This window comes from Trachemys scripta, chromosome 1, assembly GCF_013100865.1.
Source record: "Trachemys scripta elegans isolate TJP31775 chromosome 1, CAS_Tse_1.0, whole genome shotgun sequence".
In the NCBI taxonomy this organism is placed as follows: domain Eukaryota; kingdom Metazoa; phylum Chordata; order Testudines; family Emydidae; genus Trachemys; species Trachemys scripta.
Genome location: NC_048298.1, coordinates 183,505,935 through 183,533,606, shown reverse-complemented (window position 1 = coordinate 183,533,606; position 27,672 = coordinate 183,505,935). Strand labels below are relative to the sequence as shown.

Below are 27,672 nucleotides of genomic sequence, written 5' to 3'. Positions count from 1 at the left end.
TTGCAGGCATACCCAGAGTACCTCACACACAAATAAATGCACCTGGTATGTATATGGCATAAGCCATTTTCAAAACTACTTTAACACCGTTAGTGTAGATGAGACATATCTGGAACATGGACTAGAAGAGCACTTTAGCATAGCCCTCTAAAATACAGCAGATATTTAAGCTATAGACAGCAGGCTTTTAGAAATACTTTCAGAGTACATTTTTAGAGTACAACAATGCATATACAATTCCCATTGAGATTGCTTTGCAATGATATTCTAATGAGGATTCTGTCCTTTTCAGTAACATTCTTAGGATGTGCATTTTTTCTCTTAAAAACAAAATCAGCTTGCAGCTTTCGTGGACACTTCTTATTTGGAGACCAAAAAGTTCGATGTAAAATTCTGCTTTTTAAGTATAAATGACTACTGTGATATATATTAACTATTAATCTTAATTTCTCTTTTTGGTTTTTCTGAGTGTACTTAGAAGGTGACCGATAACATCTGAAAAAGTGTGGTCCTAAATACAGACTAATTTAAATATTTCTAGTTTTCCCCAATGTAGTAAGGAGAGTAGTATCAAAAGATGCCCTGCTCCTGCACGGAAATCAATAAGGCTGTGTGCAGGCACAGGGATCTGCCCATCTGAATCTCATTCAGGATTAGGGCCCTTTAAATTGGCATGTAGGTTGCAAATGATTGGGCCACAATAATGATGATGTAAATATTCCAGTGGAGGCTCTTAGGTTCTTCTGCATGGGGGTGGGGGTGGGGGGAGTGGGAGGATGCATGCATTTACAAATGTGCATGTGGTGTGTGAAGCACCCAAAATCTGAGAGATCAAACCATTTAAAGTATTTCAGGAAACTAAAGTTATAGAAGCATAAAATATGTAGCAAGCAAGATAGAGGAGATGTTTTGCTAAGATCATAATAGTTTAAAGAAACCAACAGCAAGAAAAAGAGGATGGCATACTATATAGACAGGATAGATTGGCTGAGCCTCTGGAGGTTTTTCGCCTTCCTCCACAGCATGGGGCAGGGATCACTAGCAGGAGGGTCTCTGCTGATTGAAGTCACTAAAACACAGGATTGGGGACTTCAACAGCAGAGTCCAGGGAAGGGGTAGGGACGGTTTTATGGCCTGCAGCATGCAGGGGGTCAGACCAGATGATCATAATGGTCCCTTCTGACCTTAAAGTCTATGAGTCTATGAGTCTATGAGACCCTGACTTGCTTTAGCACAGAATTACCTCTGTTTGGGAGTAGATTTAGTCAGTGTTTGTATATGTTGGAAGAGGATTGGACTCAAAAGATCAAATCCTGATGCCTTATTCAGGTGAGCAGTCTAAGCAACTGAGTAAGGAGAACAGGATCTGGCACATAGGGAATGTCCAACACCTCCCATTATAAGACCCTGTTTTCAGTTGATTATAACTTTGCCATATATCAGTGAGAAAGCTGTTTAGCCAACTTTATTGCCACTCTGTACACATGCCATTCAAGTTGCATTGCTAATTACCCATAAAGCTAACCGTATTATTCACTGCAGATGTATACACTCATCTTCAGGGGTAAGTAGCAATGCAACTTGAGGAGGAAAAAGATGAACCCCAAAAAAGCAAGGCTGAGTGAGTGGCAAATCAGTTGTATCTTCTTATCCTAAGACCAAGAGGCTGGGGCTGTAATCCAAGAGAGGAGAAATATTGTCGGCTGATGAGAGGAAGGAAGGTAAATTGTGGTTAACCAAAGGAATGGTAAACTGGTTGGTAATGCCATTGTTCATTATCAAAAAGAATTCTAGGACCTGAAACAATTGTGCAGTCAGAGTTAACCCTGCAGTACATAACTTAAATAAAAACATTGCTTTAGATGTGATACGCTATTTTATATGGATTAGAGAGGTAATATAATGTTGCATATTTAAAGAGTAGCTATAGAAAGAGATTACATCTTGTTTTCTTTTGATAGCTTCGAGTGCTTTTACTGCTGACTTAAAATGCAAAGCAGGTCTTAATTCCACTGTGTGTTTCCCTTTCCTGATTGTCAGCTAATGACTACACTAAACCTATACTGGTGACATCAAAACTGCAAGAGATTGCAGTACATTAACTGAATATAGTCTGATGAACAAAAAATATAAAGCGATATCTGGTGCTTAAATTTCACAAGGGGGAAATGGGAAAATATTTAACTGAGAAATCCAAAATGAGTAAATTATGCTTGCTAAATCAGGTACTGAATCTGGAGATTGCTGTTTAAAGGAGCTTTTTTTTTTTTTTTTTAAAGACTCTTTGTTATGCATTCATCAAATCGCAGTGTTCCCAGAAAGCCTGAATGTGTTATTGGCATAAAAAAGTCCCTAGAGGTTAGTATATATTCCAGTCATCACAAATCAGATGCCTAAGCACCAGGTCAGGAAGACCTGAAAACCCTGAAACATACTAGCCTTCCTTCCCCCTAAACTTCCCTCTGAGAAGACACCAAGGCATTCCACTATAATGTTCAATTCAGCTCAAAAGAAGAACAAAACAAAAACCCAACCACACCTGTTACTCTTAAAAAGGCTCTTCCTTGGAAATCTCACCTCAGGTTTCCAGAAAGACCTACTTTAAGTTGTCAGCAGTATAATCGGGAGCAGACCAAATAGATTTTATTTTCTGGCTTCTGAAATTATAAGAAGCAGAACAGAACCTAGGAACTAATATAGCTGCCCATGTGGAATGGCATGCAGCCATGACACACAGCCATGATCATATCAGATTTTACAAGTTGAAGAAGAGATGAGTCAGTATTTGGGTGGGACATCTCCCAAAAACCACCTACCTACCTGCTGCAAGAAGTATTGTGGGTGCTTATTCAATAGGTAGCATTCTCCCCTTTGAGAAACTGCTGAACCAATTCTCCAGCATGGTGCTAGTGGGCACTGTGTTACAGAAGGTATCGTTTTTCTTGAGCACTTATAAAACTTTTTGTCAGAACAGGGACATTAGTTCTAGTTCCTTCACCAAATTCCAACTTCAGAATCTGCATTATAATAATATATGGAGACACACCTATCTCATAGAACTAGAAGGGACCTAAAAGGCCATTGAGTCCAATCCCCTGCTTTCACTAGCAGGACCAAGTACTAATTTGCCCCCAGATCCCTAAGTGACCCCCTCAAGGATTGAACTCATAACCCTGGGTTTAGCAGGCCAATGCTCAAACCACTGAGCTATCCCTCCCCCTGCAATTTCTACCTATTTACATTTCTCCATGCAGTTCCAATTAGATAGCGGCATTCTTTATCCTTCATTGTTGTGCGACGTTTCTGTGTGCTGTTAAACTGCTGGAATTTTTCACCCCAGAAGCAGTTTCATTTCACTAGTGCATAAAATGGTCCCTGCGTACAGTTTAATGGGCCATTCCTCCAAGTGGCTCCATGTGGGTGGACCCACCATGGTGTTAATACAATGTTAATATGAGAGTTTAAAATTTTCAAGTAATGAAGTGTTAAAGTTAAGGCTCCAATAGCAACATTAACTCATATTGCATACATGCAGCATCTTCCCTTCCTGCCTTTCTTGCTAAATGGTTACCAGTAACTTAATATAATTCTGTTTATATTAAATATGTCACAAAATGTACAGCATACATAAGGTGCCCAAATTAATGTTGCTGTAAGATTCTTGGTCTGGATCCAGCACTGTGATGCAGCTGCTTTGTGGTGTAGTGCTGATGCAAAGTGACCCGCAAGCTGCTATTGCTGATCACGGGAGGATCAACCCAGCAGCACAGGCAATCCTCCAGTAGTATAGAATCCACCTCAGCTATACCAATATAGAGGGCATGGCCAAGGCATTCCTGCTGATCCTTGGCTGCTATTCAAGACCCTTGAAGTGAAGCATAACTAAGCTATACAAGCTCCTTAAATAGCACAGTTTAGAGCAGCTTTCACCTGTTCTGATTTACACAAAGGTCTTCGTGCACAGCTAGCCTAGAATCAAGGGCACAAATCCAACCTTTGCAGTCCTTGCACCTGAGCTGTGCTGGGTGCTTTTTGGTGGCAGCCTAAGATTTGGGCCCTTGATTTTTGTATTTCCTGACTTTTGTTCATTTTAAGTATGCAGACTTCTCTAAGCTAGGTTGTGGTTTAATATGGTCATGGCCATAATTCCTTCACAAAACCACAGTGTTTGCATTCTAAGTCTCCGCGTTCAGCCCTTTGGGGATTTCTGTGTGAAAGTGCAGCAATAAGCTTTCAAAACAGGAAAAATGTTTATTTGTCCTCTAGTGTGCTCAACAAGGCCTGAAGGGAGTTTGCCCAGATTTAAACCAAAAAAAAGAACCCCAAAACCTTCCAGGCAGAGCTTGGAAACTTTCAGCCCAAGACGGATTTTTATTGGAAAGTTTAAGCATTTGAAAACTAGGAATTAAAGAAATCATTTTGCAACTTAGCGCTAGCAGGGTCCAACCAAGCAACTGATACAAGACAACCCAGATTTTACCTAGCTCTGTATGACTAGAGTGGGGACAGTTTTGTTAGGAGCCTTCCCCAAACTTCCTGTGCCCAGGTTGACCTTTACTACAGTCCTTGTGTTCCCCTGATTAACAGAATGCCATGAGGTCAGCACAGCTGCCAGCTCAAGCCTCTCCAAAGGAGGTGGAATCATAACCCCACCCTCCTTTCCACCGGTCAGCAGGTACAGAAGCAAGTGAATACATTACCCAGGAGAAGGGTGGTTCAGTGCTCTGGTTCCCCCTGCTCTCTCAGGAGCAACAGGTGGCATAATGCTTACACAAGGCTCAATACCCCTCCAAGGTCCCACTGAGGTAGGGTATTTCTGCATAGTCCCTTCAATGCCCGGCTGTGCCCGAAATGATTAAAGTTCTAAGGGCAATGTTTTCAAAAGTACTTAAAATCACTTTTGAAAATTGGACATAAGAGCTGCCATTCTTGGTCAGACCATGATCCATCTTGCCCAGTATCCTGGTTCTGACAGTGGCCCATAACAAAGCTTCCTGGGGAGCATACAGAACAGAACAATTATGAAGTGATCCACCCACCTTCCACTCCGGCTTTTGGCAGTCAGAGGTTTAGGGTCACTCCAAGTATGGGATTGTGTCCGTGATCATCTTGGCTAATATCCATTGATGGACCTATCCTCCATGAACTTATCCAGGTCTTTTTTGAAACCACTTACACTTTTGGCCATTACCACATCCCAGACATTGAGTTCCACAGGTTAGTTGTGCACTGTGTGAAAAAGTACTGCCTCTTGTTAACATTAAAACTGCTGCCTATTAATTTCATTGAGTAACCAGTGTGTTTTGTATTGTGTGAAAGGGAAAATAACACTTCTCTATTTCCACACTATTCATGATTTAGGCTCTAAGTCACTTACATGCTTTTGAAAATGTTATCCTAAAGTATGTTACTTCGAAAATATCTACATAGAACATGTGCAGCATCTTTCACAGATGTCTCTATAGGTAGTGTGTAGAATATTGATTTATTCTACGGTAATGTCATGGATAAAATGAATGACCCCGCATGCATTAGTCTTAAAATCTTAGTTTATTCATAGCAGAAAATATTCAGCATTTTTACTCAGGCTATTATTGCTCATAATTTGCTTTTATCTTTTAAGTGTAGTGATGAATGAAGAGGTGAATAATGCTTCTCCTTTATCTCCTTGCTTCTACAGGAGGAATATTTGAAACTGTGGAAAATGAACCTGTTAATGTTGAAGAATTAGCTTTCAAGTTTGCAGTCACCAACATTAACAGAAACAGAACACTGATGCCTAATACCACATTAACCTACGACATCCAGAGAATTAACCTCTTTGATAGTTTTGAAGCTTCAAGACGAGGTAATTATCTTAATATTTTAATCTTCTGTAATTTGTATGTTCTGTACAGTCTTATGCTTTTACGGTAGCTCAGATATTTATAGACAAAGTATAGCAGGAAAATTCAGTCTACAGCATTATTGGGAGATAGTAGTTAAAGCTGGAAGACACTTATAATTCTTATCTAGTCTTTGATACGCTACCTATATTCTAGCTAAACTCTAACATCACCAAATGGAAGATGGCAGGGCCAACCCAATTCTCTTTAAAAAAATGGATTCACCATAGAATTCTGAAGAAAATGAAAGCAGTCTAGAAGAGAACAGTGAGATGTCATGTCTCATAATTAAGACACATTGATATACATAATTCATGCCAAATTAATTCCAAGGTACTAAGCACAGGGCGAATGAAGAGGTTATCCTGAAATGTTAACACTGCGTAACAGCAGATGGGTTGCTCTATTCTAACAATTAATAAAAATTGGGCTTGAAAAAGTAAGAAATATATATTCTCATCCATTTATTTTCCCTGAATGGAAGACAAGTGTCTGACACCTCATCTAACATACATGCAGACTAAAAGGCAAAAATTCATTTGGGACTGTCACTTTTTCCTTGGATACAGCCTAATCATTCATTTCTAGAAGACACCCTCAAAGTACGCTAAAAGTCCATAGACAGTAGTTGAGTTCCCTGAATTAAGACACTGTCACAAAATTTGATGGAAACAAGACTAGAAAAAAGAGCCATAAATCACCAAGGATTGAGGATGTGCTTTGCAGTTCATTCATTAAAACAATGTGGGTTACTGTAAAAGCAAATGCATAAGATAAGTTTGCTAGAAGGCAAGCTCAGGATTACTGCAATAGATATGCAGACCCATATTATGAGGCTTGTTAGGAACAATGACTTGCTGACACCCTTTCAGATGTCCAAATTATTAGTATATTTGCCTCATAGCACTCAATGTAATTTATTAGTCAACTGAAAAAACAAAAACAACAACAAAAACAGTGAGCCGCTTCAGACAAAACATAAAATTCCCTTGTAATTTTTTCTTTGTAGTTTTTCTTGTTAATTTGCCTTTCAAATATCATTTCTGGACTCATGCATACGACATAGGTCGTGGTAGGTTTGGACAGACAAAGAATTTCAGATTCCATATAAAGATCCTACATTGTAGCTACTGAGAACTAGATCTAATCAGAAGATTAGAAATACTGTTAAACTCATATTCCAAACCACATAAAATAAAAATGTTAACTTTTTGTCCTCATAAAACATTGACAGCATCTTTATCATTTAGACATCAATAACCACAATCCTTTAAGAAGGCTTGCAAATTAAACCTTAGAAAGCCATGTTTCATGCTGTGTGTGTACATAGTGCTGCTCATTTGTAAGCTGAGAAAAGAAAAAGTGCTTGATTTTCTGTCACATTGGACTAGTATCACAGATCAAAATATTAGTAGAGAAGAGCTCAGTTCATTGTAAGTGTTTGGAAATTTTAAGCATTTCAAGTAATTGCAGTTTATTTTATGTTTGTTCAACATTTCCACCAAAGAATCAGATCACTGCAGGCCACACAGAATGGTTTCACCCCAGTCCATAAAGATAGAAATATTTGCAGCTAGATTTCTATCACATACACAAGAGCTGTGAATTTTGTTGCATTTTAGAGGGATTAGGCTGAGGAAAAGAGGAGAGAAACAGAGAGGTGTAGAGCAACATGGGGGTGGGTTTTTCTAGTTTATCGCTAGAAATAGTATGTGTTATGGTGATTGGAGTAAAGGTATCCTGCTTTGATATGTTTTATTTCCAGAACAATCTTATTTTTTTTCTTATGATATCACTGGCCTGGGCCTGCTCTTGTTAATTTCAATTGGAATTTTGCTCTTGACCCCAGTGGGAGCAAGAGTGGATCGAATATGCATTACATCATCTTGCATTTAAATTACTTCATTGCTAGAAGACAACATTTGCTTGACATTTTAAAAAATGAATATACAGATGTGCAGTGAATCTCCATTTCCCTTTTTATTAGTAGCAATGTCCCTGACCCTTAATAGTAAACAGCAAGAAATATACACCACGAATCACAATGCCCTTGCCTCTTTATAACTCTTTGGCTTGAAATTAACAAACTAACTCATTTTGATAGCAGTTTGCCGATCATCTAGGGAACCTTTATAGTGTCTGTTGCATCTAAATGAATCTCTCCATTGTCACTCTGCCATGAAACTTAATTCATATGACATTCATTTGACATATAGGTTGTCAGCATAGGTCTAGGTTTCTCCAGGATAACACTACACTGAGTGAGGGATTTCAGCTCAGTTTGATGAAAGGTAATGAAGTAAAAGTCATCTTATTTTTATTTGCAGCGAGTTGATTCTGTGCTATACTGCTCATCAGTTGTGAAATGTAAAGTATCTATAACGCAGGTGCCTTGGGGGATTGGAGAGCAGCGTGGTCACCCATTCGCAAAAGCATGCCTTTCAATACATGGAATGTACCACAAAACCAACCAAACAAAAAATGCAGCACATTATCTGACTTTGTAGATCATTTACAGCTGTTTTCTCCCCTTCCTCTCTCTTTCTCAGCATGTGACCAGCTTGCGTTTGGTGTAGCTGCACTGTTTGGACCCTCCCACAGTTCCTCGGTCAGTGCGGTGCAGTCTATTTGCAATGCTCTTGAAGTTCCACATATACAGACCCGATGGAAGCACCCTACAGTGGATAACAAAGATACATTTTATATCAACCTCTACCCAGACTATGCAGCCATCAGTAGGGCAATTTTGGATTTGGTACTATATTACAACTGGAAAATAGTGACAGTAGTATATGAAGACAGTACAGGTACGTAACTGTTGGAGCATGATTATATATAAAAATATTTTGTTTAATAAAAACTGAACGTAGTAGGATGTGGCACATATGGGAGAATTCTCCTAGGATGTAGTGTAGAAACTGATCACTTGACACACTTTTACAGGTTTTCACTTGGTCAGAATTCAGAGCTGCACATTCAAGTGCTACCACCCTCATGGTACCAGCTGGTGCTTTGCGTACAGAAAGAATATGGTTTGACCACAGCTATAAAATGACATTGTGCTTTTCATCACTGAGAACAATAATACAGAATCAAATAGCTAATCTTCATAGGCTGTGCTGAGTAATAGTTTGTCTGAATATGCTCTAGGAATTAATTTGGGGAAGTTCTATGGCCTACGTTACACAGGAGGTCAGACTAGATGATCACAATGATCCCTTCTGGCCTCGGAATCTATGAATGACAGGTTGAGAATCGCACTGATGCCGACCTCACCTGGAAATAATTGTATGTAGAAGACTACAGTTGAGTAACTCAAACTGAAGCCCTTTTAACATGGCTGATCTCTGTGTCTCCCGAAATTGTGCCCTGAAATCACCAGCCTGCTTAACAAGTGAGTATATGAAAGCCAGGCTGTGAGTTCTCCAGTTGCTGCTGATGCTGCTCCCCTGGGAATGAAATACAGATGAACATATTCCTTTTGTGGTGAAGCCCCCTTCCCCACGTGCACAATGGGGTTAATGGATGACACTTTCATTGCTGTACACTGGGACAGGGCTGCCCGGCGGGGGGAGGGGGGGACAAATGGGGCAATTTGACCCAGGCCCCAGGCCCTGCAAGGACCCCCATGAGTATGTCGGAGGCTCCACCCCCCCCGCCTCCTTCTTCCCCCATCCCCAAGCATCTCAGCGCACTGCATCCAGGAGCGGCCCTGGTGCACTGCAGCGCCTTGGCTCCAGTGCTGTCTGGGGCCGCTTCTGGACACAGTGTGCTGAGGCTCCGGGAGAGGGGGTAAGCGGCATGGTAAGGGGCCTGGCATGGGGCCTGGCACCCCTCCCCCGACCCCATCCCCCACAGCCCTGACCCCCAGCTCCGAGCCCAGCCCCTCTGAGCCGGGTACCTCCCCGACCCCATCCCCCCCACATCCCTGAGCCCAGCCCCTGTGAGCCGGGCAACACCCAACCCAGAGCCCAGCTCCCCACCCAGCCCTGGGCAACAGCAGTACCACCCCCAGGCAGCAACAGCCCATTGGCACCAACCATCACCATCACCCAGCAACAGCCCATTATGTAATTGCAAATGTATAAATACCATTAAAGCATTTAATGTTTTTAAATAATGTATTTAGTGTATTTTCAAATTATTACAAATTAATTTTTGAATGTATTTCACTGGTTATTTTTTACATTTCCAAATACATGTTACTATAGTATTGCAACTTTTTTTTTTATGGAAGGGGCCCCCGAAATTGCTTTGCCCCAGGCCCCCTGAATCTTCTGGGCGGCCCTGCACTGGGATACCTTATAAGATCAGTATCACTAGCATGTATCCTTTTGTTCAGTGAAGCAAGAGATTTGGGGAAACTTTTGCCTTCCTGGGAACATGGTGAAATGTTTCCAAAGGTGGTGGAAGACTAGGAATTTTCCCTGGTTACTATTTAGGAATTTTTGAATATTTGAAAGAGACTGGATTTGCAATTGACACCGATTATCAACCCATTCAGACCACTGTGGCATATGTTAGCCACCAGGTTGGCAAAATCTAAAACCAATTGGGAGGGCCCCAGAAAAATGGGCACCCCTGTGTACCCACCCACTCCACCCTGACCCCATTTCCCCAGCAGGAGCGTCAGGGGTGGGGGCGGAGGGGACTGCAGGCGGAAGGGATAGGGAGGGGCCCCCACTTGCACTGGCCCAGGGCCCCACAAACCCCTAATCTGCCTCTGAGCAGGCATAGTCTCAACTACAGTGCAGACACAGGCTTCAAGGTCAGGGTCTGCAACCTACCTGTTGCAGGAAAAGTGTATATGCAACATTCCATTTACAGCTCATAGAAATTTGCAAACTGTCAGATCGCAAAACATAGGAACTCCAACCAAAAAGGGATACAGGACACATTTTTTTCATAGGGCACCCCAGAGACTCAGATGAAATGACATTTAAGGGCAACACCCATAAATCACAAAGGTGATTCTTTACCAAGCTTCTAAAAACAATGCAGAGGCCAGGGGAACTGAACTGACTAAATCACACTTGCATTTTAGACAAATGCAGCACACTCATATACACTCTCTTCTCAATGTAAGCAAAAAAACAAAACAAAAAATATCAAGGCTGAAGTTGCATCGCCTCAGCTTCCAACAGCCAGTTGAAAGTAATCCCATTTTAAAGTCTTTATTCAGTCAAAAACCTCTAAGTTACATTAGTTAAGAGCTTTGGCTAAGAAAATGCTTCAGGGCTGAGTCCACTACCAGCACCCAAGGAACCCTGGATACATCCCTGTCTCTCTGGAATTCATGTGAACTGGTTCTTATAACACAGCAGGAGGAGGGTGGAGACTTTAGCAACACAGTCCCTGCCACCCCAGGGGTCAAGGTATTAAGCTTACAACTTTAGCATGGGATTTTAAAAAAGTGCTCCTTGTTAGCCTAACTCCAACATCAATGGCACAGTTACGCTAAGGCTTTGTCTTCACTGCCAGAAATGATTGCTTTTATACCAGGATAGCTAACCAGCATTGGCTATCACTCTAAAATCCGAGTGGAGATAAGGCACTGTATTTTTATTGTGAGGTAAACTACCATAGGTGAGATCAGCTATAGGTTGGTGTATAGCATTGACTTCACCTAGTTTACCTCTCAGTAAAACCACACTTCCTTGTTTCCACTAGGAGTGTTACAGTGGGGTAGTTAATGTACATTAGTTATCCCACAGTTTTAAAAAATCCCATCTCTTTTGCAGTGAAGACATAGCCTAACACTAAGCAATTTTGAAACTCTCATCATTCATCTGTCACAATCCTCCCCTCCCAAATGTGGTATTGCACTGCTGACTATATATGACTTAATTTTTTTCTTTTCCTATTGTCTATTGAGTTCCCATAGAAAGATAGTGGGGCTTTCACACCTCTATACAGGCATTCAAGTGGTATTTAAATAGATCCTTTGATACTCATTCTGTACAATCCAAGTATCTTACTATCGACCACAAAGCCTTTAAATGGGATGCTCAAAACTGATACCTTCTATTATAAAATGTATGTCATGAACACAGAATCCTTGCTAACCACATCTGGAGTTTTAAGAACCATACTTTTATCTTGATTTTTATACTATCAGTGGCAATACAAAGGACAAAATTATTATTTCAGATCACATTGCAGATCTCAACATGAGTATTCTTACAGAATTCACAGAATTTATCAAGTGGGCGAGAGTACACAAAGAGGGAAAAACAGACTGGGTTTACTGTAGTGGTCATGTTCATTCCCAGTAAGGTTATTGTAGCTCAGCAGCATTTTGTTGGATTCACAGGACAAGATGTCAAAATATATTTATGGATATATAAATGTAAATTTATGTTTCAATCTAGCAATATATTATCCAATTAGCATTAAAAACATTTAAGTGTTGCTTACTTATGTTCCAGAGATGATTAATGTTAAAGAGATTTCATCTGCAGAGATATTTACATGTAAATGAATAATCAATCATGACATTAAATGGGAGTCGGCAGAGCAAACAAGTCAAGTATGATCAATAAAAGACGCCACATTTGGATTCTGAGCAGGAATAATACTGCTTGGCTCATTTTTTTTTTAAATTACTACACTATAAAAAGAAAAACTTACTAAGCTGCAGGAAAACAGCAAACCTCATTTTTTCTTAGAAATTAAGTGTACATTAAGAGCACTTTTAGTCTTACTTATATTACAGTTGCACCTAGTATTGTGCTAAACCTTTTATGTTTTTTGTCCTTGTCCTGTGGACTCTCCAATTTGTCCATCTCATTCTTAAAGTGTGGCACCCAGAACTAGACTTTTTAGCAACTGAATCATATTGTTGTCTCATATTTGTGATCCATTTTAAACCCTAGATCCTTTTCTGAAATATGACTGCCTAGCCAGTTTTAGCCCATTTTATAGTTGTGCAATTGATTTTTTCCTCCTTAAGTATATTACTTTGTAGTTTTTATTGAATTTCATCTTACTGAATTCACACCAGTTCTCTAATTTCTCAAGGTCATTTTGAATTCTAATCCTGTCCTCGAGAGCACTAGTAATCCCTCTGAGTTTGGTGTCATTTGCAAATTTTATAGTCATACTCTCCACTCCATTTTCTGATTTATTAATGAAAATATTTAATAGTACTGGACCCAGGACAGACCTCTCTGGGACCCCACTAGATATGCCCTCCCAATTTGACAGCAAACCATTTATAACTACTCTTTGAGTATGGTCTTTCAACCAGTTATGTACCTACCTCATAGTCATTTCATCTAGACTTGCATTTCCTTAGTTGCTTATGAGAATGTCATGTAGGATTGTGTCAAAAGCCTTTCTAAATTCAAGATATATCTACAGCTTCCCCCCATCCAGTAGGCCAGTGACCCTGAGGAAATTAAGTCAGTCTGGAATGATTTGTTCTTGAGAAATCCATGTTTGCTATTCTTTATAACCCTATTATCCTCCAGATACTTACAAAGTGATTGTTTAATAATATTCTTTCCAGTGTCTTTCCAGGTATTGAAATTAGGCTGACTGATCTATAATTTCCCAGGTCCTCTTTTTTCAAGAAAGTTTCTATGTTTGCCCTTCGCCTGTCCTCTGGGACCTCATCCATCCTTTAGGAGTTCCCCAAAGATAATAGTTCCGAGATTGCTTCTGCTAGTTCCTAAAGTACCTTAAGATGAATTTTATCAGGCCATGATGACTTGAATATATCTCAGTTTATCTAAATATTTTTAATCTGTTCTTTCCCTATTCCGGCTTGCATTCCTTCCCCCCTTATTATCTGGTCACTATTAATCTTGTTAGTAAAGAAGGAAGGAAAATAGGATTTAAACAGCTCAGTATTTTTGATGTCATCTGTTATCAGCTCTCCTTCCCTGCTAAGTAGTGGATCTGCACTTTTCTTCATCATTCTTTTGTTCCTAATATATTTAAAGAACCTCTTCATAATGCTTTTAATGTCCCTTATAATTGGCCTGGGACAGCAAACCGCGGCCAGTGGGAGCCACGATTGGCCGAACCTGCGGACACTGCAGGTAAACAAACCGGCCTGGACCGCCAGGGGCTTTCCCTGAACAAACGGTGGACCGGCTTTGAGAAGCACTGCCCTAGATTTTCTTTCCATGGGATCTTACCTATCAGTTCTATACAGTTTTGAAAATCTGCTTTTTTGAAGTCCACTACCTTCACTCTGTTGATCACACTCCTTCCTTTATCATTTCATGATCACTTTCACCCAAATTGCCTTCAGTCTTCAGAATTGCAACCAATTCCTCCCCGTTAGTCAGAATCAAGTCTAAAATGGCTCTCCCCCGATTACTTCCTTCACCTTCTGAAACAAGAGGCTGTCCCCCATACCATCCAAGAACTTAGACACTTTGTGTTTTGCCAAATTACTTTTCAAACAGATGCCTGGGTAGTTGATCTCTAGGTAGTTAAAGTCCCCCATTACTACCAGCTCTTTTGTTCTGGATATTTCTGTTATTTGTTCTAGAAATACCTCACATTCACCTACTCCTCCTATTGATTTGGGGGTCAATAGTAGACCCCTATTGTAACATGCATTTGCCTTATTAGCACCCATATATTTATAAAAGAAAATTTTGTTATTTCTAAAGATTTTTTCTTTTCAAAAATATCAGAGCATATTTCCGCAATAAAGAATAAGGCTATGGTATGTTTGAAATGTTTAAACAAATCTGATTTAGAAAAAGATTGAGGTCAAATAACTCAATTTTTTTGGAGGTGGAGGTAAATGAAACAAGACCCACACCATGATACATACAATCAAATTGCTACCATTTACTAATTTATATGCTGGTGGGTTGAGTTTGCCTTCTCCAGCTATGATTTTCTAATTCTCCTGGGGGGATCATTGTTATATTGCTCTAAGATTAATTAATTGTCAGGGTGCCTAAAGCTTTTTATATAAGCTTTATCTCCTCTTTTTTACTGTTTAAATCTAATTAAATAATTTTCCTGTGTTCAAACAACCATAAACCAGGTGGTCAAAGAACGAGTGTGTGAAATTTCAACCAAGAAGTGATTTATTCAGAAAATTATGCACTCCAAGGGTTTATAAAACAGTGCCTCTTCAGTAGTAACTACAGCATAGCACCTGCTACTTTCACATTCTAATACAATTTTAATTAAAAAAAAAATCAGTTAGTCCTTTTAGTCAACTAGACACATATAAACATCATCCTATGAATGGAATGCCAAATTCCAGAGTTCAACACTCAACTTCTATCAAACTTCTCAGTGAATTTTAGGTGCAAGATACAGAGCTTCCTTCCTCAATACTCCTGAAGTATTTGTACTGACTTTTGAATTAATACCCTATTGTGTGTTAATTCCTCCCGTTTTCAGCAAAGGTTCTACTATATTTCAAATAGCCATGGGGTAAAAAATACTACTTAAATGTTCTGATAAATGAATCCATGAAAGAAATTAAGAATGCAAATGTTCAGGATATAATTTCCATCCCTTGGAATTACACACAATATCTTTAAGATATGGACCTTCTTAATCCACATAGCTAAAATTCTCCTCTGGGTCCTCATTATTTCACATCTTGACTACTGCATCCTCTTCTTGTCTGGTCTTATCAAGCACCATCTTTCCTACCTAAATCCATTCAAAATGTTGCTGCAAAAATCATTTTTCTGGATCATTGCTTTGACTATGATATTACCCCTCTGTGCATCCTTCCATTGACTCCACATCAGGCGTATACCACATTTCACTTTTTTTTCCTTCACTATTCATCACCTACCCCCACCTTACCCATCATTTCTTATATGGTATAGAACCACAGACCCTGGCTCCATTTCACCAACACCACCAGCCCTGATTGCTAATTTGTTAACATTTTCCAAATGCAGATTGAGCTTTTGAGATATTACCACAAAAGAGACAGAGCCTGAAATTCTAAGTGCTGCATTTGCCCAGCTAATACACTTCAATTTTTGAAGTTGAGAATTGAATACCATCACAATTTGATGATATTCTAGGTTTTGAGGTGGGGGGAGAAAGTGTAACTTCTCTCACACACTTTTCTTTCTAAAGATATTTCTCTTTGCTATTGATTACTTCCAGTCACTGTTTGTGGAGTTTTGGCTGTTCTTAAAATAGTAGCTGCTTTCAGACATAAGTGCTTCTTCAATTTCTTTGTTCCCCTGCAGCTGCACCTTGCCCTTTCATTTGGCCCAGAATACTTAGCTACCGCTCCTAGAAACCTGGGTGGGGGAGGTCAGGAATGAAATACAAGTTTGTTCTGGTTTTTATTCTGCTTTTACATTAGAAAGACCACAGACATCAGTGGGAGCCTACATTTTCCACCGTACATTCTGAGGGAGCTGGGCTGTTTTCCTCCATCCCTGCAATATGGAGTCATTTTCTCCAGCAAATCCCATTCTTGTTCCCACAGTTCACCTACAACTGTAGTATAATTCCTGTTGCTATAGAACACATTTAAACAAAGCAATAATGTTTGAGCTCAGGTATTATTGTTGGTACGAAGCTGTCGATGCACCAGAAATGATTTTTTATGAATCTCAATTTTTCTTTGTTAAAATCATTTTGGTCCCAGTGGCTGAAGCATCACAGTTTGCCACAAAATACTTGAACGCTTGAGACAGCCAAACTACAAGTTTACAGCCAAATTACATAAACTCCCCTGCTTGTTAGTCAGTTTCAGAAGCCTGTGCTCCATTCTTATAACAATGAATCTAGAAGCCTGGCTGGAAGCCAGCCTGTGGTCTCTGACCGTGTGTACGATGATTTCCATTTGAATACTCATAATGGTTATATTGACTGTTGATGCTTAAAAAAAAAACTGAAAAGCACAGAACCAGTACAGCAGGGAAAAAGGCATTTGTTCCAATGTAAGTGTGAGTTCTTGAGTGAAAGCCAACACCATGCAATGTAGCAATCATCAGTTAACATCAGAGGACAAAGTGATGCTTTATCTTATAGTTTGCCTTGTATTAGTACAGCGCTTATACTAGAGGATTATTCAGCCAAGTAGGTTCAAACACAAAGTAAATTAAATGTGCCACCTCACACTGGCCTGCTGCGGGGTTCATTTTCATAATTACTATTTGTTAGCTTTTCTTAGTAGGTATCTCTTGCTTTTATTCTGTTTATTCTGTCACCGAGACTTAGGGTTGCCACCCATCCCGTTTTCACCCAGGTTTCAGTTTGTGTGTCTGGGTGTCATTTGACAAGCCCTGATGTCTGGGATTATTTTATCTGGTGGTGGGTGAAGAGGGAAGAGGCAAAGCTGAGACAGAACCTCAGGTGTGGGGCCTCTGGGGTCTGGTTACCCACAATTGGAAAGGTGGCAATCCTAGATGCACCACTCACCACTGGTCTGGTGCCTTCTCCTGGTCACTCTGAGGATTAGCTCCTGAGGTAGATAGCCCCTGCCATGGTTTGCACACCATTATGCTGTCTCTCCTTCTGATCTGCAGTTCCACGGTCACTCCCAGACCCTCCGTGTCTCCTTTGTGACTTAGCCCTCCAGCTAGGTCACTCAGGGCATGTCTACACTGCCGGCTAAATTGGCACTGCTCCAATTGATGCAGCAGTGTTGATTTAGCGGGTCTGGTGAAGACACATTATGTCAATGAGAGAGCGCTCTCCCATTGATTTGTGTACACCGCCTCCCTGAAAAGCGTAAGGGAAGTCAGCAGGAGAGGGTCTCCCATCAACACAGTGCAGTGTAAACCCCGTGGTAAGTGGATCTAGCTACGTCAGCTTCAGTTACATTTAGAGTTGCCAGGTGTCCACTTTTCAACTGAAACACCTGGTCAAAAAGGTACCCTGGCGGCTCCGATCAGCACCACTGACCAGGCCATTAAAAGTCTGGTTGGCGCAGAACTGGCAGGCTCCCTACATGGCTCCACACAGCTCCCCGAAGCAGCGGCATCTCCCTCAGCTCCTAGGCAAAGGGGTAGCTGCGGGGGCTCCACACGCTACCCCTGCCCCAAGTGCCCAGCCAATGGGAGCTATGGGGGCGGTGCCTGCGGACAGAGGCAGCGTGCAGAGCCGCCTGGCTGCGCTTCTCCCTAGGAGCTGGAGGAACATGCCGCCGCTTGCAAGGCCACCCAAGGTAAGCGCAGCTCACAGCCCACACCCCCACCCCTGAACCCCTCCCAAACTCCCTTCCAGAGCCCGCACCCTGCACCCCCCTCCTGTGCCCCAACCTTGAGCCCTCTCCCACACCCAAACTCCCTTCCAGAGCCCACACCCCAAACCCTCTCCCATGCCCCAACCCCCAGTCCTGAGCCCCGCCTGCATTCTGAACACCTTGACCTCAACCTGGAGTCCCTGCTGGACCCCAAGCCCCTCATTCCAGGCCCACCCAGAGTCTGCACCCCCAGCTGACGCCCTCACCCCCTCCCATACCCCAACAGCCTACCCCAGCCACAGCCCGGTGAAAATGAGTGAGTGAGGGTGGGGCAGAGCGAGCAACAGAGGGAGGGGGGATGGAGTGAGCAGGGCAGAGCCTTAGAGAAAAGGCAGGGCAGGAGGGAGGGACCTCAGGGAAGGGGAGGGGGCAAGGGTGTTTGGTTTTGTGCAATTAAAAAATTGGCAACCCTAGTTACGTTATTCACAGAACTGAAGTAGCATAACTTAGATAAATTTACTGCAATAGTGTAGATCAGCCCTCAGCGTTCCCCCTTCTGGGGTACAAGCCTAGACAGTCTTCCCATTCATTGCCTCAGCTCTAAGCCATGCCCTTGGTGAGTGGTAGGGGACCCCAGACCCACCCTCTTCTCCAGATTCCAGTCCAGCGTCCCTCAGCTCAGCAGTTCTGGGCTTCCTCTCTCTACCCTCACTGCTCCTTCCCTGGACTGCTTCTTGCTATACAGGCTCCCCTTCTCTTTCTGGCTGTACCAGCTCCAAGAACCCTCTTCCCAGGGCATGACTGCCCTTTCTCAGCAGCAGACCCCACCTATAGCCTGCTATCTGGCTTTACAGGCTTTGCCTGTTCCTGCACAGGTGACCCTCTCTCTAATTAGCTGCCTCCAGCCTAAAGCTCCCTTGTTTGCAGACTAATTAACTCATTGGGCCAACCTGGCCCAATTCAGCTTTTGCAGGGCCAGTGTGGGAAGCTCATCCCCTCACGGATCCCTTTTACTTTCACTCAGTAGAAGTACATCATACGGTTTTTGTGGGAAATTTAGGTGCATGCATAATTAGAAAGAGAAAGCAATGACACACTTAAAAAACTATTCAAGAGTTCTTTGAAGAGCAGGGACCTCTACTGAGCTAGATGGTTAGTAATTAGGGCTGTTGATTAATCGCAGTTAACTCACATGATTAACTCAAAAAAATTAATCGTGATTAATCACACTTTTTAATCACACTGTTAAACAATAGAATACGACTTAAAATTTATTAAATATTTTTGGATGTTTTTCTACATTTTCAAATATATTGATTTCTCCTACAACACAGAATGCAAAGTGTACTTTATATTATTTTTTATTACAAATATCTGCACTGTAAAAATGATAAATAAAAGAAATAGTATGAGATAAACTGGAAAATACAAATACTGTAGTGCAATTTCTTTTATCGTTAAAATGCAACTTACAAATCTAGATTTTTTTACATAACTGAACTCAAAAACAAAACAATGTAAAACTTTACAGCCTACAAGCCCACTCAGTCCAACTTGTTGTTCAGCCAATTGTTAAGACAAACAAGTTTGTTTACATTTACAGAAGATAATGCTGCCCACTTCTTATTTACAATGTCACCTGAAAGTGAGAAAAGGTGTTTGCATGGCACTTTTGTAGCCGATGTTGCAAGGTATTTATATACCAGATATGCTAAAAATTCGTAAGCTCTACATGCTTCGGCCACCATTCCAGAGGACATGCTTCCATGCTGATGATGCTCATTAAAAAAAGTGTTAATTAAATTTGTGACTGAACCCCTTGGAGGGAGAATTGTATGTCTCCTGTTCTATTTTACCTTCATTCTGCCATATATTTCATATTATAGCAGTCTCAGATGATGACCCAGAACATGTTGCTCATTTTAAGAAAACTTTCACTGCAGATTTAACAAAACGCAAAGAAGGTACAAATGTGAGATTTCTAAAGATAGCTACAGCACTCGACCCAAGGTTTAAAAATCTGAAGTGCCTTCCAAAATCTGAGAGGGACAAGATGTGGAGCATGCTTTCAGAATTCTTAAAAGAGCAACATTCTGATGCGGAAACTACAGAACCCGAACCACCAAAAAAGAAAATCTGCTGGTGGTATCTGACTCAGATGATGAAAACGAACATGAGTCGGTCTGCACTGCTTTGGATTGTTATCAAGCAGAACCCATCATAAGTATGGACCCATGTCCTCTCGACTGGTGGCTGAAGCATGAAGGGATATATGAATCTTTAGTGCATCTGCCAGGTAAATATCTTGTGATGCCGGCTACAACAGTGCCATGCGAATGCCTGTTCTCACTTTCAGGTGACATAAACAAGAAGCAGGCAGAATTATCTCCTGCAAATGTAAACAATCTTACTTTTCTGAGCAATTGGATGAACAAGAAGTAGCACTGAGTGGATTTCTAGGCTCTAAAGTTTTGCATTGTTTTGTTTTTGAATGCATTTTTTGTACGTAATTCTACATTTGTAAGTTCAACTTTCATGATGAAGAGATAGAACTACAGTATTTGTATTAAATGAATTGAAAAATATTTGTTTGTTACAATGCAAATATTTGTAATAAAAATAAATATAAAGTGAGCTCTGTACACTTTGTATTCTGTGTTGTAATCGAAATCAATATATTTGAGAATGTAGAAAATATCTTAAAATATTTAAATAAATGGTATTCTATTATTGTTTAACAGCATGATTAATCGTGATTAATTTTTTTAATCATTTGACAGCCCCATTAGTAAACAGTGTACTGTATTTAGACAGTTGGGGCCAGATCCTCAACTGTGGTGAATCAGCGTAGCCCCTGCTGGCTTCACTTAAACTGTACAGATTTACACCCAACTGAAGGTCTGGTCCTAAATCAAAAGATCTGAGTTTTTAAGCCCCTGGAAATCAAGCTAGGCATGTCTAATAGCATGAGAAGCAGGATGGTCTTGTGGTTAAGGCACAGAACTGGGTGTTAGGAGATACTCACTGCATCACTCTTCCTGTGTGAGCTTATTATACAAGACACTTAACTTCACTATGCCTCACTTTCTCCAAAAAATATAATGAACGATAATTCCCTACTTCAAAGGTATTGCAAGGCACTCTGGCACTAGAGTGACAAGCACCACTGAAATGCCTATAAATAATAAATAAATATTGGTAAGTGCCACTCATCCTAATCTACTGGATTGTAAATGAACTATGGCGGATATGCTTATTGCCGGAACTTGCTTTATTATTTGCTCACTTTTGAAGTTATAAAGGAACATTTACAAGAGGTTTACACAATTCCAGGTTTGCTTTGTTTAACATTGATGTTTCTGATTAGAGGCTGGGGAGAAAGAATTACATCTTAGAAAAATTCAAACCTATTTGTAGTGTTTATTTTTCCAAAGTAAATATGCCCACAAAGGTAAAACAGCTGCATAAACCACACCAGCAAGAAAGATGACAAATGAGAAGTTAATAGCTTAACCTTTAGATAGGTGGCAGCTTGAAATATATTGCGAATGAAAAGAGATTGAGTAAGTGGCAATAAATACTCATTTCACAGAACAGTCAACTGTATGATTGGTTGTCATTTTCTAGGTCTAATTCGCCTGCAAGAGCTCATCAAAGCCCCTTCTAGATATAACATTAAAATCAAAATCCGTCAGTTGCCCTCTGGGAATAAAGATGCCAGGCCTTTACTCAAGGAGATGAAGAAAGGCAAGGAGTTCTATGTGATATTTGATTGCTCACATGAAACAGCAGCAGAAATCCTTAAACAGGTAAGAGGAAAAAAACCCACCAATAATGCTCATTTCTCATTCTCAAAGATATAATGCCATTTGGTTTTCATTTGCTGGGAAACAATAAAACTGCATTCATGTGGATTAAGCTGTAGATCTGTTATCAGAGACAGTTGATACAGAGCAACTCATATGAGCTCAGTTGAGTTTTACAGCACTTCGGAGGTGTGCAGTTTCTAATGAGAATTTGGGTTGCACCCGTGAAGATGATTTGCAATTGTAGTTACAACTTTGGATTCTGCTGGCGTGAAAGGAATGTTTCATTATTTGTAATATGTCCTGTTTCAATTTTTTTAACCTTATGTCTAAATGTAAGGATCATTTTCCAAATGCACATTGACTTGTTCAAATCAAGTCGTTCTCTCCATAAAACTTATTGGGTCAAATTAAACTGAGTTACACCAGGGTGAGTCTGCAGTAATTCCACTGAAGACAACATAACAACTCTGGATTCACACCACTGTAAGGGAGGTAGAATTTGGCCCACTGGCTGCAACTTGCCAAATTTCGGCTCTGAGCTGGAGAAAAGAGGCAAAGAAAATGGCACCATAGAATTTTTTTTAATTTATTGTTATGTACTATGTATTTCTACAGCACCACAGATACAAACAGGAATAAACACTAAAGATTCCTGTCCCAAGGAGATTGCAATCTAAAGCCCCATTGCCTCAAAGATATATGCACCTGCTTAAATTTATGTAGTGGGTTTACTTCACAGGGACTACTCAGTGCATAAAGTTAAGTAGGTGTGTAAATCTTTGTGGGATTGGGGCCTAAGACCCCAGTCCTGCAAACTGATCAGCTCGGGCAGACCCCTGTGCCCATGCAGACACACTGTGACTTCAGTGAGGCACCACACAGGCCATATTCATTGGCTTACAGGTTGGGGGCTTACATCAGACATAATGAAGCTGAGAGCCCGAAGGGGAGCCCCAGGAAGTGATGTAATTTGATTTATTTTTTGGCACACAGGTTGGTAGTTCTGAAGAGCAGGAACACATGGCAAAGGAATGAGCTTTGCAGTGGAAGGCTAAGCAAATGAAGTCAGTCCCAAGGGACATGAAGGAAGTGACTAAGGTTACCTGGCTCACTGGTGGAGGTGGGGAGTACTTCAAGCATAGTAAATTGTTTATGAAAAAATAACCACTGAGTCAAAAAAACAAGAGGAGCCAAAGGGTGCACTACGGTGGGCTAAAGTGGCATAGAGTGCAGGGAGGAGACAAGTGGTAGGAAAGATGCTCTGCAAAGAATTGAAAGTGAAGGCAAAGAGCATGAAGTGGACTGTGGAAAGAAACAGGGAACTGAGTAGGGCTGTGCCTTGGGTCAGAGCTGTGAGGAAGGAAGCAGCATAGCATGTTGAATGGATTGGAGAGGGAAACGATCAGAGGTCAGAGAGGATGTGGCTACTGTAGTCAAAGGAGAGATAAACATGGTGTGAACCAAAGTTTTGGCTGTGATGACAAAAAGGAAGTGGATTTTGAAGCTTTTGTAGAAGAAGAAAGAATGAATGGTGGTTATGAGACAGTCTTGTTATGAAATGCAGATGAAAGAAGCAGCAGCAAGACATTGAGACTTCTTCCCATCAAAAGGCAGTTGAAGCAGAGATGGGGATCTATATACAGGTTGTTAACTCATGCTACAGGGTAGATCTGTACCTAAAGCATGGCGTTGGATATTCTCAGTAGCCTTATTGGAAAGTCCTATATAACTTTATAGGGATGAAATGAATAAATTAAACAAGTTCTACAGAAATTATTCTGAAAACCTATAAAACTTAATAGAGAACAATATCTTCCCTCTAGAGACGTTTAAACCGTGCCATAGAATTTGATAGGAAATATATAAATCTCATTTAAGGCATATAGGATTTCCCATAAGAGTAGAAACCAAAGCCAAAAATCATGTAACTCACTATGAAAGCAATCCCAATATCTACAATTCTTTAGCTTTTTATTATCCTTACAATAAGACAGTTGAGACTTGGTAGTTCATACTGGAAGAGGCCTGTATCCTGTCCCTCCCTGAGGCTCTGGGAAGTCTCCCTCCTCTCCCCCATGTCAGAGACCTCTGTGTGCCACCCAGTATCAAGGGCTCCATGTCCCCAAGAGAGTGGATTCTCCTTGTCACGGATGGACCTTTTCTCTCTCTATTGGGAGTGGTGCCGCTTCCCACAGCCACCATTGGCCTCTCCCCCTCAGCATTGTACAAACTTTTGGGGAGGTGGCATGTTGGCAGAAGGAAGCTCATCCTTGCCCTCTGGCTCCCTCTGCTAGGGGAGAGTGGCACCTATGGAGCAGAGCTCTGTTCCTTTGAAATTAACTTTCCTTCCCCAGCCAGCCTGAACGTAAGAAGAAAAGCATTTGTCTCCCCTACCACCATTGCAGCTATGCTGCAATGTGGTGACTGTTGACTACACTGAGTATCCAGACAGGTGCACGGTATTCCTGCGTGGTTCTGAGTGCAGAATCAGGAGTCTGACTGAATCACAGGTTGTTTTATGGCTGGAAATGCCCTTTAACTAAAAATATATACATCAGAAATAAAGCCATTAAAACATGTAAGTGCAGAAATGTGTGAATATATAGTACAGGTAGGCCCATTGGATAAGTAAGTACAAACTGAGGCTCCATGCAGAAAGGGGTAGTTTATTTACCCCACACTCCCTTTTTAAAAAAAACAACAGAATTCCCTTTCCTAGAGTGGACTAAATACCTTTAGCTTATTTTATGACTCAAATAAAATATAGTTGAGGCATACTTCTTCCTTGTATAGTTAGCAATCACACTATAAACAAATAGGAAAATCAATAAATTAATTCAAACAAACTCTGACACCCATACCTTTCTGAGTAGTCTGATCCCTGGGGCTCATTTTTTTAATGAAGAGCTTTGAAGAGCCTTTTTATACTCCCTCACTACTCTAACAAGGTCTAGCTCAGGGGTCGGCAATGTTTGGCACGTGGCTCGCCAGGGTAAGCACCCTGGTGGGCCGGGCCAGTTTATTTACCTGCTGACGCGGCAGGTTCAGCCGATCATGGCCCCCACTGGCCGCGGTTCACCGTCCCGGGCCAATGGGGGCAGCGAGAAGCGGCACGGGCGAGGGATGTGCTGGCCGCGGCTTCCCGCCGCCCCCATTGGCCCGGGACGGCGAACCTCGGCCAGTGGGGGCCGCGATCAGCCAAACCTGCCACGTCAGCAAGTAAATAAACTGGCCTGGCCCACCAGGGTGCTTACCCTGGCGAGCCATGTGCCAAACGTTGCCGATCCCTGGTCTAGCTGTTCTGACTGACTTGGCAGAATCACAGCTGTCCCTTCTCAGACCCAAAGTCTAAGAAGAGTGGAAAACAATTGTAACTCTTTAATCCCTACTAGTGGCCTGCACCTTTTCTGTAGCTGCTTGGAATTTTCTCCAGGGCAAAAGAGGGATAGAGAGCTGCTGACTAGATATAATTTCCAACTGGAACTCTGAAGGGTCAGTCCCCCTATACAGAGCATTATATTTTCTTCTGATAGGAAGATGATACTTTGTTGTAATTCTAGTGTGGCGGAAAGATGATTATATGTTAGTCAATGAACTACAAGACAACATATATTTATCTCTAATACTCCTCCAAAAGAGTTTGTAACATCCTGGAACTGGAGCAATTTAGCAGATGGAGCTCACAGATTTTACCACCTGTGTCAACAGATTTTGGGATCATCTTGAACCAACCAATTCAGTTGACTGAGCTTATGTGCTCCACAGCTTCATGTTTTCTTAAATTTTGAACTGATAGAACTTACAAACTAAACACACTTCTCCATCTGCGTCTATAGTGTGGCATTTTCCAATAGCACCTAACCTCCTTTTGAAAATCTCAGTCTAATTCTCTTTAAACCAGTGATTTGGCTGATGAAGTATACAAACAAGAAAGGCCTGTGTGACTCTGCTGACAAAGAGTCTATAAATTCTGCTAACAGAGTGTGTAATCTTCCTGAACTTGAGCAGGGTTTACCAACTCTTCTACCATGGCTATGTTCCAATGGTGATTCTAAACTCCATGTGGTTTTGGCAAAGTTCACAAAGACTGACATAATATTGAAGGAGTTGCAATTTTAGCCAGGGACATCCAGGTAAATTCTTTTACTAAAAGAAACATGAAATCTTTACTGTCTATATAAAATAAATTAAAAGTATACAGTGGGCTTTATGAAAAGAAACTATGTTTGGGCAAGGAAAGTTTTGATTTTGTAGATATATAAATACTACAGAGCTCAGTATTCCTTAATAGAGCTGGTTGAAATTTTTAAACAAAAAGGTTAATTAATAAAAAATCATCCTTTTAAAAAAAACGGTTGACTTTTTAAAGAAATTAGACATTTTAATCCAAAAAGTTATTGAAATGGTTATAAATTTTTTCACTTACTAAAATAGTGTCAACATTTGAGAAAACGTGTTTAAAATATAAAAATCGGGTTTAATTTTGATCCCAAAGAAATGGAAACAACTTACAAATTTTGAATTTTTTCAGAATTTTATTTTTTGACCAACCCTACTTACTGGCCAACTCTTCTAAAGTTAAATATAGCAGGAATAATTTTGGGGAAGTTCTGTGTCCTGAGGTACACAAGAGGTTAGATATATCTGGTATAACAGCCTCTTTGTGTGTGTCATGGCTAACCTGCTAAGGTTAAGTCTTTAACATTAACTTGCAATTTACTCTTTTGACTTAAGCATAGTGATGTAGCTTTTATTGCTAGACAAACTCTGACTGATTTTGTAGCCACTCATTTTAAATTCTCTCTTTTCCCACACTTTTTTTGTTATTACATTGTTTATGGAATGTGCTTGTATTTTTAATAAGATTTTGGATACCCAGAAAATGTTTTATGAAGTTTTCTATAGTCACTTCAGCTACGTGGTGGTCATAGCAGCAAAATAACTCATTCAGTTCTTATAGAAGAGCTAAAACTGTGTGCTACAGTGGTAAGCACTCTAACTACTATGATAAATATGAAAAGATATTTCATTAAAATAAGTAGTGTATGCCATTGTAAAGAACCTTCCTTGGCTAAAGTATCTCTAAGTATTAGGGGCCTTAACTAGCTCACAATTTATCCAGACTTCATGATTGCACAGGACCCAGTAAGCCACATGTAGTATGGCAGCTTCACAGCCCATCAGCCAACTCAGACGCCTGGTTGTTGCATGGTGCAAGGACAAAATCCTGCTCTGTGCTTAGCAGCATGGGAGAACATATAAAATGAGCTCCGCAGCTTCTCCTTAATGCGGCTCACTATCCTAGGACACATCTTCTCGGTGGGGGGGGGGGGCGGGTGGAGGGGGAACAGCCTGCAGGTATTATTTTAACCCCCATCCCTAGTATGGCTCTAGTAGGAAGGGAGGTTGGGAGAGAAGGGGAATGGAACTCAGACCTTTTAATTATTTTTAAGATTAAAAACTCTACCATTTCAGTACTCATCCCCCAGTCACTGGTTGGTATGTGGAAGCCTGGTCCCACTTGTCTAAGACCTGGTATACACTTAAAAATTAGACTGACCTAGCTATGTCCCTCAGGGTTGTGAACAATTTTGCGACCTGAGCACCAGAAGTAGGTTGACCTAAACCTCAGTGTAGACTCAAGGAGGTCAATGAAAGAATTTTTCTGCTAATCTAGTTACAGCCTCTCTGAGAGGTGGAACAACAATATTGGCAGAAACCCCCCCTTTCTTTTGCTGTAGGAATCATCTACACCCAGGGATCGGCAACCTTTGGCCCCTGGCGGGCCGGCCCAGTTTGTTTACTTGCCGCGTCCGCAGGTTTGGCCGATCGCGGT

At 40.9% G+C, this 27,672-nt stretch overlaps 1 protein-coding gene across 3 annotated transcripts in view; it reads left to right on the top strand.

Moving 5' to 3' along the window:
• GRIK1 (glutamate ionotropic receptor kainate type subunit 1) overlaps positions 1–27,672 on the top strand; it is a 220,589-nt gene that overhangs the window by 97,262 nt on the left and 95,655 nt on the right. For all 3 annotated transcript variants that reach the window (XR_004648469.1, XM_034793548.1, XM_034793558.1), the window contains exons 2-4: positions 5,681–5,848; positions 8,435–8,692; positions 21,655–21,836. Coding sequence is in view for 2 of the 3 variants with exons in the window: in XM_034793548.1 (XP_034649439.1) it covers positions 5,681–5,848; positions 8,435–8,692; positions 21,655–21,836 (608 nt within the window). In the remaining variant the exon portion in view is untranslated. The remainder of the gene's footprint in view (positions 1–5,680; positions 5,849–8,434; positions 8,693–21,654; positions 21,837–27,672) is intronic.